At 38.9% G+C, this 19,734-nt stretch overlaps 1 protein-coding gene across 10 annotated transcripts in view; it reads left to right on the top strand.

Annotated features, from left to right (window-relative positions):
• The window catches only part of MGA (MAX dimerization protein MGA), a 59,208-nt gene that overhangs the window by 16,589 nt on the left and 22,885 nt on the right, over window positions 1–19,734 (top strand). For 6 of the 10 annotated variants that reach the window (XM_074543000.1, XM_074542999.1, XM_074543003.1 and 3 more), the window contains 13 exons: window positions 1,798–2,728; window positions 3,052–3,139; window positions 3,279–3,374; window positions 7,056–7,184; window positions 8,574–8,672; window positions 9,213–9,856; window positions 10,504–10,861; window positions 11,767–11,990; window positions 12,881–13,021; window positions 13,435–13,510; window positions 14,840–15,372; window positions 16,839–17,136; window positions 18,828–19,451. In XM_074543000.1, coding sequence (XP_074399101.1) covers window positions 1,798–2,728; window positions 3,052–3,139; window positions 3,279–3,374; window positions 7,056–7,184; window positions 8,574–8,672; window positions 9,213–9,856; window positions 10,504–10,861; window positions 11,767–11,990; window positions 12,881–13,021; window positions 13,435–13,510; window positions 14,840–15,372; window positions 16,839–17,136; window positions 18,828–19,451 — 4,241 coding nt within the window. The remainder of the gene's footprint in view (window positions 1–1,797; window positions 2,729–3,051; window positions 3,140–3,278; window positions 3,375–7,055; window positions 7,185–8,573; window positions 8,673–9,212; window positions 9,857–10,503; window positions 10,862–11,766; window positions 11,991–12,880; window positions 13,022–13,434; window positions 13,511–14,839; window positions 15,373–16,838; window positions 17,137–18,827; window positions 19,452–19,734) is intronic. The other 4 variants (XM_074543002.1, XM_074543001.1, XM_074543006.1 and 1 more) reach the window with 4 other exon arrangements.

The raw sequence follows: 19,734 nt of genomic DNA, 5'->3' as shown, positions 1-19,734 counted from the left end.
ATTATCCAGAATAAAACAATATTTGGGTCTAGAAGTTTCAGTTTTACAGCAGGGCTTTTTAGTTCCATATATCAAATAGAAATCCTGGCCTGCAAGTTTGTTAGGGTTTTTTGCCTCTTGATTTTCAAGAATTCTAAATTAGCAGAGCAGATGAGTCTTAATAATATTAATTTTAATTGTGGTTGAACTTTGCTGAATCAACCTCTTAGTTTAGTATTGTGGCAGGATTTTCAACTGCCAATAATTTATGAGTAGTCTGTCTTTTCTTTTCTTTCACAGTAACTCACTGACCCAGAAAGGCTTTTTAATCTTACATTTCACATTATTAATTACATGAAAGTTAGGAAATTTTTAATAGGAAGCTCATTGTCCAGAGAAAACAGTAGACAAAACAGGACTGGTATTCCAGTCTCCTGCTGCCTGCTGTTCTCTCAGGAGTAGTGTTTTTGCTTTAAGCTTAATAATGGTTACTTAGTGTCCTTATGAGTTGCACCAAATTTTCTGGGTAGCTTCACTTAGAGTTTCATATGTAAATATATACATTTGTAACTTGACTGCCAGCTTCCTGTTTTAATACTGCAGTGTTTCTCCATAAAGGGAATACTCCCAGCTCTGTGTTGTGGTTCTTTTGTGTCCCAGCTCTTCCCCCTGAAGTATGTCCTCAGTCTACAAAGAAGGAAGCAGCTTCTTCCTCCACTTCTTTTTCCCTTTCTCAGTCCCAGCTGTGGGTTCAACTGGGCTCAGCACCTCTTTAAAGGGATAGGGATGGATAATGTTAATGATAAAATATATACTTCCAGTATAAATAAAGCAGTATTTACTCTCTATATAATATATTAGTACTACAATTGCATTAAATGTTTCTTGAAATTGTTGTCATTTAACAAATAATTTTACTTTTAATAATGTTTTAATAACACAGAGTTGAAAATAATAATTTAATTTAATTATACATAGTGTATCATATAATAAGTAATAAGGTATTATTTGAATACTATGTGATACATTGAGTAAATAAATTCTGACCTTTTTTTCCTGAGTTTTATTCTGGATATGAATTTCTGGCTTCATACATTAGCATTTTTTTCTTATGACAAGGAGCCAGGTTCTGATACACTAAAGAATGGTGACTGTAGTTCTTTGACTGATCTGTCTGGCCCTCAAAGAAGCCCATTGAGAGCTGCCTGGACTGTTAGTCTTCAGTATCTAATGCATGGTATTTTGAGTTCTGTTTCCACTAGGATTCAGACCTAGTGGAAAATGCAGCAGAATTCAGTAGGATATTAGTATTTTGTAAGTGTTCAGACAACAGTTGAGTTTAGCAATTGTCTGCATATGGCTTCAGGGTGCATTAACTAAAATTTTGGTGCTTTAAGGGCTCACTTGGCTTTTTACTTGCAAGCATAATGGCTTTAGTGTCTTAATGAGATACACAGCAAACTAAGGCTGTTTCTGAGCATTTCAAATATGACAGCTTAGCATGAGTTCATGTTGAGTAAAAGAGGAAAAAGGGCAAATGTCACCCTGATATTAGTAAGGAAGGAAGTTGTGCTGCTGCCTTCAGATAAGAAGTTGGATTGTTGTTAATAATGGCAGTTTCTTGGGGCTTCTTGAGTGCTTCTAAAAGTGTAAGCTTGAAAATGACAGCTTATTTAGCAGACATATCTGGGAACATTTTAGTGGCTTTTTACAATATAACCAAGAATTATGAGAGGTGGTGCAATTTTGGTAAAGGAGATTGGATAAAATAAAAATCTTATGTTGTATTTTGGTTTTGTCCCTTCTCTCCCACCCCAGTCCCATTGCTAGCAGTTATGAGAGCAATTCCCGTGTGACATCTCCATTGGACCCAAATGGACAATTTAATGTAGTTATTAAAGAGGAGCCAGTAGATGACTATGACTATGAGTCAAATATTTGCACACAAGGAGTAACTGTGAAACAGGAAGACACAGATGAAGAAACTGACGAATATTCCAACACTGATGATGACGATCCCATTGTACAAAAACACCTAATGAGACGCCGTGAAACAGATGGAACTGATGGAGAATTCACATGTAGGAAGCGTATGCTAACCAGTCCTTCAGGTGTTGCCAAAGCAAAAGTGTTAAAACTGGATAGTGGTAAGATGCCTGTGGTCTATTTGGAGCCTTGTACAGTCACAAAGAGCACAGTGAAGATATCTGAGCTGCCTCAGACCATGCTTTCCTCTTGCAAGAAGGATAAATCCCCTTTGGGTGCGGTCCTGGATTCCATGCCCGTGTGTTTTGAAAATCACAAAGACTCTTGCTCAGGCACAGTCACTGGGCCTGAGGAGTTAGTTATGAAGAAAGAATCTCCTGGGAGTAAGGTGTCACAGAAGTACTGTTCAATCAGAGAGGCCCAGTGGGCTCTATCCAAATTACCTAATTTTAATCTCAGGGGCTCAGTAAATTGTGATTTTCCAGACAAAGAGGTCTGTGGCAGAAAAAGGCCTGGCATACTGAAGAATGCTATGTCCCTCAAAGGCTCTGGTAACAATCAAAGCACCCTATCATCAGCTACAAATAAAAGAGGAAGGCCCCGGAAGCTGAAAATTTCCAAGGCTGGTCGACCACCTAAAGGTATAGGGAAAAATGTAGTAGCCAGCAAGAACGCTTCTCTGGGGCCTGGGAATATCCTTCCAGATGTTAAACCGGACCTTGAAGATGTTGATGGTGTTCTTTTCGTGTCCTTTGCATCAAAGGTAAAACCTCATTGTTGTGGAGTAAAATTCAAAATTTTGTTGTTCAGTTGTAAAGCCTTTGTGCTTACAACTGAAGTTGTGTTTTCTTTTAAACTGAGTTTAGAGTTTTGTGACCTCTTTCCAAATCTGTTCTTCATAACATGGTGTTACTTCTTGCAGCTTAGGGAAAAGTTGAGCGATCCAGAGTTCTGTATAAAGGAATGCATACTTGTTTATGAAACGGTCTCATGTTTTGAATAATTTTGGTAATATTTGATGTGATCTACTTTGCATCTAAGTGTTTCAAGGTATCTTAACTTACTCAAGGCTCTTCATATATGTAGGAAGCTCTTGACATTAACACTGTTGATAGAGCTGGTGGAGAAGAGTCTCAGAATCTTCAGGCTCCCCTGTTGACTACAAGTGATCCAGGTACATTTTTCTCCTTTTTTGTGAGTGGCTCTTTCCTGCAATAAGGGAATTTGTAAAGACACGCTGAAAAAATTAATAATTAGGTCAGGTTTTTTGCATGGCAAATGTTTTTTATATGTTCTCTTATTTCTTTGAGTAGATTGTCAAGCAAGAATACAAGTATTAGAAAAGGAGCTGATGGAAGAGCTGAAGACCTTGAGGCATAAACAAGTAATACATCCTAGCCTTCAGGAGGGTAAGTGGTCATGTACATACTGATAAGCCTGATTGGTCATTGCACTTAGTCATACTCTGCTGACGATTTCCTACTGGTGCCAACACTGTGTATTCCTGATATGACTGGGACCTGGATTCTCATCTGCACACGTTTTTGTTGCAAACTAGAAAATGTGGACGTGGCAAAAGGTGACTCCTGAATTTCCCAATAGGAGCGCAGGAGTCTGCATGTTTTGTGCCTCTTGCAGAAGTTGCTGAGCCTTTTGATGGTGCCTGTTTTGTAATGACCTAAACCTGGTTGAAAGCAGTTAGAGTTGGTTTTACTCCTTCATAAAAGTAGGCATTTCTTGGTGAGTGGAAGAGCTAGAGATCCTGCAACACTTAACCAAGACTACTTTTACTATGATTTTAGTCCTTATTTCTATGAGTCCCTATTTATCCACTTCACTAGCCATGTTAAAGGGCCAAGCAAGGTACTTGTAGTTAGTGATCTTCTGTTTATATACAGAGTTATTCTGGGGTAGATGGAGGAAAAAACAAGGATCCACAGAGAGGAACTTCATGTTCTCTCTTCTTAGGATGATGAAAGACATCAGTAATGGTAGTCCTGAGACCAATGACGTGAACCTTGGCAGCAGAGCAGGTGATGGAATAATTGATACACATGGAAACATTGTACTTCATACTCCTGAGGTTATGCCCTGAATGTTTCAAACACATAACTGTAACACTGTGGGGATTGAGTCTCCAAATACTGATCTTGGCTCTGATGTGAGCTGTTCTGGGCCCTCACAGAGCTTCTGTGGTGAAGAACATTATAGACTGTCTTGGATGGTTTATGCATGGTGTGTGATTAGAACTGGCAATGCTAAGCCATTTTAGGATTTTATTGTGGACCTCCTAGGTGTTACTTTTACCCAAAAAAGTATAAAATTACAGTGTGTTGACAACCATTGGCAGCTACAGCACTTATGAGGGCTTTTACTAATGAGATGATCCTGCAGCTGGGAACATGTACAACCCACATGCTTTTTCTCCAGCTGAAGTCTGAGGTGCCTTCTGAAGGGCTTTGAGCAGTTCACAGATACTACAAAATGGACAAGAAATGTCAAGCATTAGGCTAAGAAAAAGACATCTGAAGAATGTTGATTTTCTTGAGTGGTAATGACCATCATTTCCATCATGTTGGATGGTAATCTGCTGAGCTTGTTAAATAGTGAAATTGCAGTTCAGCAATGATGGAGATAAACCACAGCTTCTAAGTTTTAGAGGGAAAAGAAGACCCAGGAAAACAATTTGCAGCAAGAGCATTGCTACAATAGATGCAATCTGATTGGACTGTGAAGTGAATTACACTATGAATACTCTTGTTGTTTGACTGCATTATCATTAACATTATCCATCCCTACCCCTTTAAAGAAGTGCTGAGCCCAGTTGAACCCACAGCTGGGACTGAGAAAGGGAAAAAGAAGTGGAGGAAGAAGCTGCTTCCTTCTTTGTAGACTGAGGACATACTGCTGCATGTGGACAAGGAGCCAGTTTTTCTCCAGATTGCCTTCATCTTCCAAATAATTACAGATCTCTTGCCTTGCAGACTTGAGATCCTGGAAGGAACAGACATAGCAGTTTTGATGTTAACTTTGTTTTGATTCTCAACAGTGTAGTTGAGAAGTTTAAGATTCTATTTGAGATTCACTGATGAAATGTTGGAGCTGTACCTGAACCCTACAATTGCTCTTGATCTGTGAAGTTAATAACAGGCTGATGGAGGCTGTCTAGATTTTAGAGACACCAGAATTGCAGGATGCTTCAGAAAGAAGGGAATCCAACTTAAGTGTGTTAAAAGGAAAGTTCCTGCTGGAGCACTGCAGTGCTATGGGATGCTTCTTTTAGCTGGGCTGATTTGAACCCCTGACTATATTCTTGAAAATTGAAGGCACTGTTGTCATGTTACCTATTTCAGGTTAATCAGCTGCAGCTGATGAAGATGAGAAAGTTCTTATAGCTCTTCTTTGCTAGTATTTGCTTACAGCAACTGAAATTTAGCAGTGCTCTGGAAGTGATAGAAATTTTGAAAAGTGATTATTCCCCTGTTGTGTATGGCAGTGTCTTTATTGACATAATGCTTAACTGTTACCATTTGTTCTCCTCTGGCCGCCTGCTCCTGGCTGCAGTCATTCCATTTTGCACTTTTTGGGCTCATCCTCTTGGGCTTTGTCTTGGGTGTTTTTTACTTTGTGATCCTAAACTGAAAAAATAGATTTTCTGCATGTGTGATGTTCTTATTTTTATTTTAAGGGTAAAACAAAGATAGGCTTGCTTTTGCAGGTGGCAAAAAGGAGAGTAAAGAAAAATAAACTCTATATTCTTTAAATTTTATTTGAATAGAAAAAAAGAAATTAATGGCATCTTGACCCTTGTCAGTCGACATATTTTTATACAAAACGTGAGACTGACTGACTTCTTGTTTTCCCTATGTAGATATGAAAATCACATCTCACTGGACTGCCTGTGATAACAGTATCTGTTTAAATAACCGTGCTTGAGATTTGTTTCATGTCAGTTGTTTTCAGGCTGCTAGTAATCTGGTCACTGTGTTTCCACTTGTGAGAATAAATGTGTCCGACCAGCACAAGGTTTCTGCTGTATGTGCAAATATAACTTTGTTTCTTGAGCCTTGTCAAGCCCTACATTCTCAGTTTCAAGATGCATACATTTAATGTATTCATTTCAAACTTGTGGGCAACAGGAGCAACATTTGAAAGTTTCTATAGCTAAAAGTCAAAATAGAAGTTCTCAGCTCCCAACTGTGAGCTGAATTTTATTGTCAATGGTTTCTTGAATTCAGTATAACAATATTCCCTGAAAAGGTACAATATCAATTTTCCTAGCTTTTACTTTTCTCATCACTTCTGTATCTATATTATTTCTGCCATTGACAAAAATAGCTTTTATTACCAATTAAATCTTTCAATACGACTGTTGGGGGTTGTAAATGAAGGAACATGTTGATGCTGCCACAAATGATTCAGTGCCTTTAACAACACAGATTGTGTAGTTTCTTTATAGCCATTTTCCCCCATTTCAGGACCAGATGGGTCTTGAAATCGCTGCCTAAACTCATATCATAGCAGTCACACACACACTCATTCTTCAGAGCTAAAATGTGGTTTCTTGTCTCTTATTGCTGGTTGAAGCTGATGTATGTGTGATGTATGTTCTTGCTCAAGTTTAGCTCAGTACAAAAGGGGATGTGTAAGTACTGCTGGCAGGCTTGGTAACTTAGGGATATGAAATATCAGCTGGGTTGGCTTCAGAGAGTAACTCTTGCCTTCAAAGATGTAAATGGTGCCCATTTATTCAGAAAAACAGAGAATTTTATTATGAGATTTTTTACAACACTTGCACAGTGGTTAATAAATTTGTGTGAAAACTTAAGTAGCAGTCAAAAAATGATGAAAAGTAATTCAGTTTTTTTCTCAAATTCCCATTGTGTAAAATTTCTTTAATTATACCCTCTGTAAATCCAATGTAAGTAACTATTATGGCAGTAATGCTTTTTTCAAGTCTCTTAAAATGGTGGGGAAATGCCAGAAAAGCCCATGGCCACTGAACGGTTCATCTTTTAGTGAATATCTTGATTTTCTTTTTCGTAACATCTTGCTTCCTTGAGACATTTGCTGTTACTTATTTCTTGTAGTGGGACTGAAGTTGAATTCTGTGGACCCAACAATGAGCATTGATTTGAAATATTTGGGTGTGCAACTTCCTCTTTCCTATTCAAATTACTCTCTGTGGAGCTATCCAGGTACCAATCCCAATTCTCCAGGTGGGTGGAATATGAATTTGCTGTAATCTCAAGTGCCACCTCTTTATTATCAATGAGAAGGAGAGAATGGCTATTTAGTTCAACTTGGTATCTAAAGAGATGAAAATGATACTAAAATGACAAAATAGGAGAACTTATGTAGATCATTTTGTGGTTACTGGGCAAGGAGTCCTGAGTAATTGTGGTTGGATTATTTTTGAGGGTTCCTGTTTTGTGATGGTTGTGATCCAGTAATAGCATCTGTCTATTTTATTCTGACCTCTCAAATTGCTCAGAAAAAGATTAAGCAATCTCAATTTGTCTGATACTACTCACATAGCAAACAAAAAAAAATTGTCTTTCACAGAGTTGAGTATCAGAATTTTCCACAAGAAGGCCTTGAGATGCCACATGGGGGCTACCCTATAGCTTCATGATAATTATTTATTACAAAAGTTGTGACTGATTGTTCTTTTTTAAATTTGCTTGGTATCCAAACAAGTGCATTTCTCATACTGTGAATGATACTGTGACTGTGGTTCTCATACTGTTGGTAGGTACTGTAGTCAATAGTGACTGGATGGGCAAAGTGTAGCTTATCTTATATGCTTATCTTCTACTTAAGTGTTTGTCCCACTGTAGTATTCTGATTACTTAATGTCGTTCTTAATCTACTGCTTTTAGGAGCTGGTAGAGGCAGACATTGAATTTCAGATTGTTTACACTGCAGGAGAGGAAGATTCAGTTCAGAAGACCTCAGTCAGTTTAGTGTCAAATGCAATTATTTGTAGCCTAAGAATATGTTAAATGGCCACACAGATCCCTGTTAGTACCTTTACATTCCATCTTAGCTGCCACAGTTGATGCTAACTTGACAGAGATGTAACTGCCTTTTGTGGTTATTCACTGGCCATGCCCCTAATCGATACTCACCTGAATTTGACAGAGCAGTGAACATTAAATGAAGTTTCTGCAGGTGTTAGAAAAGCCATTGGCCCAGCTGAGAGGAGAGAATCAAATTACTTTTCTTGCTGTGTGAGGCTGTAGTATAAGCTCAAAACCTGCCTCTTCCATTTTAGCCCACTAATTAGTTGATTGGCCCATTAGACTTTCAGAGCCAACTGCTTTTGCTCAATGCCAAGGAGACCAAAACAGAAAATAAAGGAAACACCTTATGTGTGAGATTGCAGATGCTTGGCCATAGAGCAGAACTCTACAGGGAATTTGGCCTACTCTTAAGTATTCTGTTAACTAAAAAAAAAAAAAACAAATAGAAAAAATTAGGTTGCTTCAAATATTTTCATTTTGCTACTGTTCACCTATCCCTGAAAAGGAAGAAGCAGAGTTTGCTAAGACACTGATGCAATTAAACTTGGTTCATAAACTGAGGCTAACTTTCTTCTTTTCCAGATACTGGATTTTCTTTTGTTTCCAGGACAGGAAAGACAAATGATTTCACAAAAATCAAAGGCTGGCGAGGGAAACTTCATGGTGCTTCTAGAAATGAAGGTAAAAAAATGTAAAAAGAGAGAGATCAATGTGCATATTTCCAACATGTGGCCATTTTCCTGACCTTTCATGGACCTTGCTGTTTGGTATTTGTTTCTTAGTAAGAGATGTATTTTTTTATATTGAGATTGCTACGATTAAAGAATTTTTTAGTACTGGTTTCATAGTCAGAATAGAGATTAATGAGGGAAGAGAGAAACTTTGCTTTTGCTTTATTAAACTTCCTTTATATTGACCCATGAAATTTTTTGCAGTTTACTTTTAACTCCCCCATTCTGCTGAGAAGGTGAGTGAAAGACTGGCTTGGCAGGCACCTGGAGTCCAGCCCAGGCCACCCCACCACAAATGCAGGTGTAAGATCTCCACAAAAACAAGTGTGCAGGCTGCTGGTTGTATTTCAGAATGGATTATATTTGGTGTGCCTATATTATATACTGTTCTTCTGGAAAGTGCATTTTTTAGAGCTGTATTTACGTATCCTACCATGTTTGATTATTACAAAATTTAACTTCAGAGTTAAAGTACTCTCCATTTATTTAGGTGGCAGTTCAGAAGGTTCATTGAAGAATCGCTCAGCGTTCTGTAGTGACAAGCTGGATGAGTACCTGGAAAACGAAGGGAAATTGATGGAAACAAGTATGGGATTCTCTTCTGGCACTCCCACTTCTCCTGTGGTATATCAGCTTCCCACTAAGAGCACTAGCTATGTTCGAACACTTGACAGTGTTTTAAAGAAGCAGTCCACTGTAATTCCATCAACATCTTACACATTGAAGCCTGTTCCTCCATCATCTACCTCTAGGAAAACAAAGACTCAAACCAGACAGACATCTACAAACAGTAAAACAAAATCACCTTACAAACCTATTTTGCCTTCACCTTTTCCTCCAAAGCAGAAGCAGAACTTGTCAGCATCCGGGGAGAAGTCTGCTAAGCCTGCTAGCAGTTTGAGTAACCAAGCAGATAGTTTTGTGCTGCCAGCTGTGGATGAAAATACATTACCAAAACAGATCAGTTTGCGTCAAGCACCACAGCATCATCAAGCACCTCGTCCACCAGGTTTGTCTAAATCTCAAGTGAAGTTAATGGACTTAGAAGACTGTGCTCTCTGGGATGGGAAACCACGGACCTATATTACAGAAGAGCGAGCAGACATCTCTTTGGTAACCCTGCTTACAGCTCAGGTACATCTGTAATAGTTTCTTTCTTATCTGTGCTGTTGCTTTTCTTAATCTGTCCACTTATGGATGTTGCATAGTGATGCAGAAAATAAGACTGAAGCTTCTAAGGATCATGATAAAGCATGAGATTCCTTTGTGGTGTGTCTTTGCAGTGAAACTTGAGGGGTGCTGAATTAGCAGTATGGGAAAAAGCTAATTGTGGTAATAGTGTGTTGATACAAATTATTAATAATTTGAACTGTTTAAAATTCTCACCATTGAAATTTGAGTTAAAACAATTCTTATTCAGTAACTGCATTTCCTTGCTATTTTCATTTGGATGTTTTCAGTTGAGCTAACCACAAGAAAATCCTGGTCATGTAACCTGGTTGTCCCATGATAACTTTTGCTTTTTTCACGTCCTGCTTATTATCAGGATGGTTTTGCTGTCTCCAGTTGCCTCTCAAAAACCTTCAAATTGCAACTCTGTTCTGTGGGGATTTTGGGGTTTTTGTGGTATAGAGGACAAGTTTTTGTACATAAACAATGGAGCTTGAGGCATTTTTTTAAATGAACTTTGAATAGCAATTTTGCATATGCTTGATTGCATTTTACTAAAATATTCCTCTTAGGAAAGTTTGAAGTTTATGCTTCTTTAAAACTTTTTTTAGGCATCTCTTAAAAGCAAACCTATCCACAAGATAATAAGACGACGAGCCCCTCCTTGCAACAATGATTTCTGCCGACTGGGTTGCATATGTGCCAGCCTGGCCCTGGAGAAACGTCAGCCCACCCACTGCCGCAGGCCAGACTGCATGTTTGGCTGTACCTGCCTCAAGAGAAGGGTCTTGCTGGTGAAGGGAGGTTCAAAGCATAAGAAAATGATGAAAAAGGCTGTGCGTGGAAATCTTGTGCTGTTTGGAACACAAGGACAACAGCAAGAGGATGAAGATGGGGAAGAAGAGGGCGATGGGGAAGAAGAGGAGATGAAGCAGAAGGATAGGAAGAAGAGAAAAAGGGTGGAATACAGTGAGTATTGGTGGAGATTACGTACAGCAAACCACCAAACTTCATGGGCATTTTTTCTTAGGATGTAGTAGTGATGCCATTTCTAAATCCAGCTGACTTACAGGAAACAGTATCTTTTTTTTTTTTAATTCTTACTTATGTGATCAACATTTTGGGCACTGTGTAGTTATTTATTGAATCAAATGGTTGGAGTTTCTTCTTGGTAGTTTAAACTCCTGTTCAACTCTCCAAATGTCTTTAAAAAGACTATGATGGATATGGTTTAATTACTGCTGTCATTGTTGGTAATGTTCACTGTTACAGTGCAGTTATCTTTCCTTGTAAACAGGTCATTAGAGCTGCATTTTCAGTTGCTGTATGTAGCTGGACTTCCTTGGGAGTATAGCTATTTGTGGTAATTTCAGATCTGGCCTAAGGTATGCTCAGAAAACCAAATTGGTAGAAACTGCCTGTGAATTTACATTTTCAGTTTTTTCCCAACAATGTTTTTAGCAATAGCTAACACAAAATATTATCTGGTGTTCTACTGGAATAAATTAATTCTTCCATATATTTCCAGTATACAGGTCTGGGATTTTTTTTTTTTTTTGTGTTTTGCAATTTTTCAGTAAGCAGCATCAGTGGAGGTCACTTATTTTCAGTAGTTTTTCAGATCTTCTATCACAGTAAAAGTGAGAAATGAGGATTAGTGTACATTTTTACTTTCATTTTTTTTTCCTTGTAGACAAATCCCAGTCACTTTTGACTAGAATTTGACGCAAGAAAAGCATCCAGAAGGATTTTCTGGCAGTTTGGATTAGTGATTGCTGCATGGCTAGACCTCAAACTCAAACAAAAAATTCTGTTACTGCTGTGTTAGATGGTGTTTTATTTGTAAGTAATTTTTGTTTTTTCTTTTTTTTCAGCTATCTGTGATTCAGAGCCAGAGCAACCTGTTAGGAATTGTCCATTGTGGGTGAGGGTGGAAGGTGAAGTAGATCCAGAGCCAATTTATGTCCCAACACCATCTGTTATTGAACCAGTTAAATCTATGGTACTGCCCAGCCCAGAGGTCTGGCTTCCTAGTAAGAACAGATCTTCCAGTGGAACAAAACCAAGCAGAATGTACATTCCTAGACCCAATCCAGTGGTAAGAGAAAAAAACAAAAATGCATGTTTTTCCTTGTACTGAAAACTAAAACAAATGCTGCCAAAAGCCTCTGTACTAGACAATTTTAGAAAAGTTTGAGGTGGAAGCTTAGGACTGATTGCCAATAGGTATGTTGATAAGCTAGGATGGATTGATTATATATAGAATATTACTATGTTCATCTTCTGTTGAGCATTTATTATAGCAGTATGGAGATGGTGGAAGGTGATTATGATTCACTTATAGCCTCATTTAAAAATACAGTAATATATGCTATTTTTGTCAAAATTTAGTCCTGTCGTGTTTGTTAAAGTTAATAGCTACATAATGTAGCCTATCTGAATATGAATTACTTGCAAAAAATGTTGGGATACAGACACAAAGTGTTCGGTGGAGTTCTGGAGGGGTTTCTTTGGTTTGCTTTGTTTCTTTTTTTTTTTTTTTTTTCTTTCTTGAGATTTCACTGCCAGTGTTCTGAGATTCTAAGAATCTGGCTTTGTGTCTCCCCTCACGTTAGAATCAGAGAAAAGCAACAACAGCAATAGAGGAAAAACAGCTGCAGAGTGGAGTGTAGTTATATCTGAAGAACAAGCATACCACAGTAGCTATTTAATGTATACCAGATAATGTTAAACAATGCATGATGCTTAGGATTTGTTGTTTCACTTAGAAGAATATCTGAATGGGTTTGGATCTCAGGGAGCTGGTGGTGCCTATGAGATGATACCGAGAAGGCGGATCTAGCTTTAAATGCTAGACTTTTCTTTTGACCCTTACTATTGAAGCATTTATTTTGAAGTTTTTTAGAAAGCAGAGCTGTTTTGTGAATCTGATGTGCATCAGGAACAGAGAAAAGAGGGTTTTGTCTCCTTTTTTTTTTTATCTTTTAGATTCGAGAGGAGGACAAGGATCCTGTCTACATGTACTTTGAAAGTTTAATGACTTGTGCGAGGGTACGAGCCTATGAACCCAAGAGAGAGGAGAAAAAGCAGCAAAAAGACAAAAGTGATTCACAGATTTGTAGTGTAAAGGTAAGAGGTCACACTGTAACTAGTGTGCATTATAGAATAGGCAGAAATGTTGAAAGTGGTGAAGTAATATTTTCCCCAGAGACTCCTACGTGACATGAGGGCTTGATTTGCTTTTGTTGGTGGTGGGGCTGTGGAACATGGAGCCCAAGTCACTTTGCAGTGCTGGTAAACTTACTCTGTTACTGTGACATTACAGTTTCTTGTCTGGGGAGATTCCTGTCTGCAACAAGTGCAGTATTATGTAAGGCTTAAATGTTCATTGTTAATAGAGCTCTGCTAAGATGAAGCCTGTAACACAGTCAAAGACAGCATATTTCTATCATTTGAGGTGACCTCGTTAATTTTGTGCTGTGACTTTTAATGTGTAAGTAAGATGTCTAGGATGAATATTTTCTTGCATTTCTTTCTTTCAGCAGGAGCATGAACCAGAGCTTCAGTCTCCTGAAAAGGCAACCTGTGAGGTAGACAAAGACAAAGATGCATCAAGAGGTAAGAGCTGATCTGGAGTATAATTCCACTTGGTAATTACATGTTTTTGTAGTATTTCTTTAAAAAACAGTAGCTCCTGGTGAAACAGAAGTATGTTTGCTGGGGGAGTTATTACAGTTGTTAATAAAAATCTTATGACATGGATACAGCTTCCTGTTCTCTTAGCAGCTGGAGAGGGACACAAGGAGATACAGCAGACTAAATATCCAGTGCTTGCTGCTGCTCTAAGTGTAAAATGACCAGTGCTGCCAGTAGCTTGTTTAGCAATAAAGTATAGAACTGCAGACTTGTCTTCAAGGTGATTAGATACTTGGAAAGGAATGGAAATGAATGGCTTTGCTTTGTCTGGGTATTTTTTTCTCCCACTTTTTTCCCTTACTATCACTTTGTAGTCACTGAAGAATTAAATATCTAAGTAGCACTGGGAGGATGCGATCCTCATGTTCTTCACATAGAACTGGTTGGGACAAGGAATTGTTTGATGTTGAATTTGTTTAGTTCAAGTTGAAAAATTGAAGTTTTGCTGTGTTAGTAATACTGGGTTTGAGTTTCTAGCTTGTGAAGAAATAGGCTAGACATCCATGTTCTCTTTCTGTCTGAAGCGGCCCAAATCATGTTACAAACCTTAAATGAGACATATACTAGAGGCATTGTGTCATCTACTTATGAACCATATCTGCCTTTTTGAGCTGATCTTTTTCCTGTACAACAGCGCATGCTACATTTAAGGATGGGAATGGAAAAATAATACAATTAGTTGAAAATGGTGGTGCATTAGTAGGTGAAATTAAAATGGCCAGGACACAGGGATCAACATCCTTAGTTTTGCAAAAAAGAGCATTGTTGCTCTAATGACAACAAAAGATCACGCTTCTGTTTACATATCTTCTGCAAAAGACAGTTCTGCTAGTGGCATGTCCCCCCTTATGCCATTGTAGGACATGGGTGCTTTTCTGACTCAAAGAGAAAAGTGCCATCTCTTGAACAACCAGTGATGCTTTCTACCATGGTGGTGTATTTGGAGAATATTCACCCATGTATTGAAACAACCCGGCTTCGTTTAGCTTGTGATGCAATGGGATACAATGTGACGTGGTATGGCTGCGGGGATTGAGCCGTGAGAAATAATTACATTAGTTTTGCAGTGAGTTTTTGCTTGTTTGTGGAGCTCTGCAAGGGAAGGTGATGCTTTGAACAGTTCCTGTACTTTCTGTTGGCCTGCAGTTGAGCTGAACTAAGGGTGGAGGTATGGGCAGAATGAAATTGTTTGACTATCTAGGTGCTTAAAATGCCATAGTATTGCAGAAACCTATTTCAATTCTTTCTCAGAGAAAAGCTGGTGTTCTTCCCGTAGTGAGGGGGACTCTTTCTCCACCTCCTATGTTCATCACACCACTCAAGGTGAACCAACCAAACTTATCGAGATTATCTCTGACTGCAACTTGGAGGAAGATCACAATAAGATCTTGACCATCTTATCACAGCATATCAACAGTAACGCACCACAGTGCCTCAAAGTGGGTAGCTTCACTATTGAATTGGCTTCGGAATACAAGGCCCAGGATGAGAACCATCCTTCTGTCTGCTCCTCCAGAGTGAAAATTTCAGTGCCGTCCTACCAGGACAAGGACGAGAAGCCTGAGATCCCTGTCTTGGAGACTCCTGTTAGCACAGTGGCAGCATGCAATAACTCAGAAAATGTAAAGGTCACGCGACCAGACCCAACGGACAAGCTGGAGGAGAAGCTGAATGAGAAGCTGCATGGGGGCAAAGGCAAGCCTTCTTATGCAGGGGTTTCTCCTGCAGGAAAGCTGGTTGCCTACAAATGCAATGCTAATACGAGCCCCTCGGGCTTGATTCAGGTGGGTCTCTCTGCCTTTACTGTGGAGATTCGATGCAGTTTCATCCAGTACTATCCCAGAACTCCTTGACATGGAGACCACTCTTTAATACATCTTTTGCCTATCCAGATAAGAGTTCTTGGTATCTGGTGGCATTCCTCTCCATAATCCTTTCAAGATTTACTCAGTAACAGGAAATCTTATCAGAATCCTGAAATCTGATGGTTTAACTTGTCTTTTTGGCAATTTGGGTCTTGTTGACCCAAGTGCAGAATCTCTTTCAGGATCTTTTCAATTCTTTGTCAAACCCCCTGAAGGTGCATTTGACACATAGTGCTTCTAAGTGAATGATTTTATGAGTCCACAGAAAGAATATTTTCTGGGGAAGTATACACTGTGACAAAACTTTAAAATGAAAATGTAAACATTATAAAATTGCTTTTTGCTACAGCTAACTGTTAATCTTCACTAACAGCCTGAATCTTCTTTGTAGACTATATATTTTTCATCAAGAGACTTTATAATCCTAAATTCACAGGGTCTTTTCCCTGCAGTTTTATGTTGCTGACATGATGTTAAGAATTAGTAGTAGGAACTATGGGATTAGGATGAAGATACTTTTCTTCCATCATAGCTATTTGTGGTTATAGTAAAGCCACTTTGAAGAAAATCATATGAATTAGAAAATCAGAGTAAAATATGTTTTCATGACACCTTGCAGATATGACACCCTCAGAAAGAGAAGCTAATGGAGAGATAAAGGTGAGATTTCTTACCTTCAATAAAAGTTGATCAATAAAAACTACTTATTTAGGAGTGTCTTAAATACATTTTGCTTTTAGTAGGTATTATCAAACAATGTGAAAGCAAAATGCAGCACTACCAAAACTTCCCATTGTCCACTAGGCGTAAAGCCTGACATTCAGCAAGATATTCTGGTTTTTTCCTGTTACCACTGCAGCTTGGAATTTTAAATTAGGGAACTCATCATGCCTTAATTACAGTATCAGACAACAGTGTAGATAAGGAAAAAGTTGATGCAGCTTTTACAAGCTCTTTAAAGTTTTGTCTCAATGTATATGTCATCAATATTCTTTCTTTTGTGATGCTAGGTCTTAATTAAGTTTGAGAATTTTATCCAAAATTGTCCTTCAATTAGGAAACCTTTTTTTATTCAGGACTACAGCATAAGCATGGGGCAGGAAAAACAGGTGCTAGCTTCATTCTTACCTAATTTCAGTGATTTCACATGTTCCTTGGACTCTCTGGTTTTATGTGAGTCTGAGCAGCATGTAAAATCTATATTACAAAGATTAAACAAGAGTTGTTTGAAGTTCTCCTGAGCAGTGAGAAAACTAGGAATTCCAAGTCGGAATTGCCATGGTTCTTTGAAAAGGACATTTAGAAGTCCCACAGAATGAAACACTTTTCCAGAAGTGGTGAATTAGCATTCTTTTCACAAAGTTTCCCTTTTCCCCTTTTTTCAGGTTAATGATAAAAGGTATCCTCAGGCCAAACTGCTTTTGGGACAGATGGGGGCATTGCATCCTGCCAATCGGCTAGCAGCTTATATCACAGGCAGGCTGCAGCCCACAGTACTTGATATTGCAGCCCTCAGTACTGTGATCTCCAAGGTAGCACCCAGTGCTAAAACTCCTGCTTCTGGGACACCACCAGTCCAGGGGCCCACAACATCAGCTCCTAAAACTACATCTTCCACCAGCAGTACTTCAACCCCCACTGTGACGACTCTGAAAACCCATGTCCCAGCACAGAGACAGATAGGTAGGTTGGAACTTATTACTGTGTTTTAAATTGCGTGAAGCTGAAGTACAGAGCGAGTGTACAGTGTTAATGTTGATTTCTGTGCAACAGTGCGTGCTGCCTTTGGCTGCATTGCCTACCTAAGATGCCTCTGCAGTAAATAACCTCAAAACAGAAAGTTTTATTTTGACTTCAGAGTAAGATTACAGATGTTGACTATTAGTTGTTTTATTAATGCTGCTAGTACATATTTTCAAGAGATGAGAGTGGATGGATACTCTCCAAATACAAACTGGAATTTTTGGAGTTTCTGTAATTTTTAATTGCTTTTCATCAAACACAGAATAACCTCAAACAAGTAAAGTACCACTAATACATGGTTCTTCACTGATTAGATTTTCGGTTGATGTTGCACTCATAATTCTTGTGATGACCAAAGAAGTGTGAAGCAGCAGTGAAAGACAAGATGGTCCAAATCTGGATTAGTGAAACAACAGGTGTGCAGCCAATAACCACCCCAGTCTCTAATCTCATTGGATTTCACAAGCTAAACAGGGTTGGATTTAGACAGCACTTTGAGTTTAAAAAAAAAAAACAACAAAACTGGAAGATTCATGAGTTACTTGTGTATCTGAGTTGGTACTGAAATGGTTACCCCAGTGTGGCAAGAGAGGAAGTTGCCCTTAACGATTGCATTTTGCATGACTTTAAAAAGAGAAGACTAGTACCCATCCACATAATCCCACACATTATTTAAAGATCTGAAGCTTTGCAAGGGAAAAGGATGTTTCCTGTGTCCTGGAAAAACTTTAATTTCTGATTGATAATCTGTTATTCTTTCTGCCTAAATTTTCTTTGCCGCGTAAATGGGTGTGTTGTTTTTCTTGTCCTGTAATAAAACTTGTTGCTTTGTGTGTTCATGCAGTATGAAAGAGCTGGCTGTGTTTCATTGGTGGGTGAAGTCATTGCAACACATGTGATATAAGTTAAAAGTACCAGTTCTGGCATAATCTGGGTTAAGAATGCTGTGTGCATGAATAACTGCAGTGTTTAAGTTGGTCTTGGTCCATAGTCTCTATGCTGTTGTACTCATCCGTAGGCATCTGGGGTAATGTAAATGCAGTATTCTGGTCCCTTGGAGGGTAAGGGATGAGGTAAAGGATCTTCCTAACAGTGATTCATTTCCATTGGTTAAATTTGTTCCATCTAGTCTACAGTTGTTGGAATGTCAGTGCAATTAGAAGTGGAAACTCTGTATCCTTCCCATCCCTTTTCCCTCTGTCTGTGTAAGATGAATGCAGTAGAAGGGGGATGAAAATCAAGAAGCAGTAAAAAATGAAAGATGACACAAGCTGTTACACAAATAATTTGATGTTTAGAAAATACTTAGAACCCATTATTTCATTTAAATTCTTGTTTTCCTGCACTGTTAGTTAGGATTGTCCATAGTTTCACGATGAAGAACACCCCTTCAAAAGCTGATTCTTTTGTGTATCTGGGAAGAAATGCAGTAAAAAGCTACAGTAGTGGAATAAGGCAGAGGTCTTTCTAACATGTAAGGCATATCCAGGACTACCATAAAGGTTTTGATTTAATTACAAGGTACATAGAAAAAGGAGGCTCAAATTCATGCTGAAATTACAGTTGTAGCAACTCATGAAAGGCAAAGAGGAAATCTATTAAAATTTTGACCTGCAAGTTTTTATTTGCAGCTACCCGACCCTCACCTGGTGGTGTGTTTACCCAGTTTGTGATAAACAAAGCAGGAGCTCTGCAGCAGAAGGTTCCTGGAGTGAGCACACGCCAGGCGGCCTCAGGGCGACAGTTTCTGAGTATCAAGCCCACACCAATCACTGTTATTGCTCCTGTGGTTCCTTCAGTGCCATCTCCAGCTCTGTGCACAGTCACTTCTGCAGTCACTGCAGCTGCCACCACTTCTACAGTTACTGTGGAAAGTACCAGTGTAGTGGCATCTACTGTGACCACTCCTTGCCAGACAAAAGCTGGTGAACCTCCCTGCTCTCCTCCTGCAATTGCAATTACAGCTGCTCCTGCAACACCTGGAATCAGCACCTGTACTACTCCATCCACCACTGCTACTGCTACTGTGAACACAACAAAAACAACAGGGATTGTTGCAGCAGTAGCAGCTGCGCCGCTCCCAAAACCTGTAGTAACACCACCAACTGTTACTTGTGCTGTTGTCACAACATCCACCTCTACAGTTGTACTGACAACAGCTGCAGCAACTACGCCTGTGGTGACCACACTGACTTCCTCTGCTGCCTCTGTTCCAGTGATACTATCAGGAGTTAATTCAAGTCCTCCAAAAAGAGGTAATGCTTAGGTGCTTTGGATTATTACTGCACACACTTTTTTAAATTCTGCCTCTTTTCACAGCTGTGATACAGTCTGTGTCTGGTTTAATTTTAAATATGGACTCACTTGCCTTGTCCCCCTTTCAAAAACAGGGTAATAAGTCCTATTCATCACCCTAATGTCATCTCTTAAGTTACTTTTTGTATTCTTGTATACCAGTCTATGCTGGTAGAGAAAGGAAAATGTAAATGTCTGGTCAGTGACTGTGATGAAGTGAGCGGGAAGCATTACGTCATCCCT

Source organism: Zonotrichia albicollis, chromosome 6 (genome assembly GCF_047830755.1).
Source record: "Zonotrichia albicollis isolate bZonAlb1 chromosome 6, bZonAlb1.hap1, whole genome shotgun sequence".
NCBI classification, from domain to species: Eukaryota; Metazoa; Chordata; class Aves; order Passeriformes; family Passerellidae; genus Zonotrichia; species Zonotrichia albicollis.
Note: the sequence above shows the minus strand (reverse complement) of the source record. Positions and strands in the feature narration are given on the sequence as shown.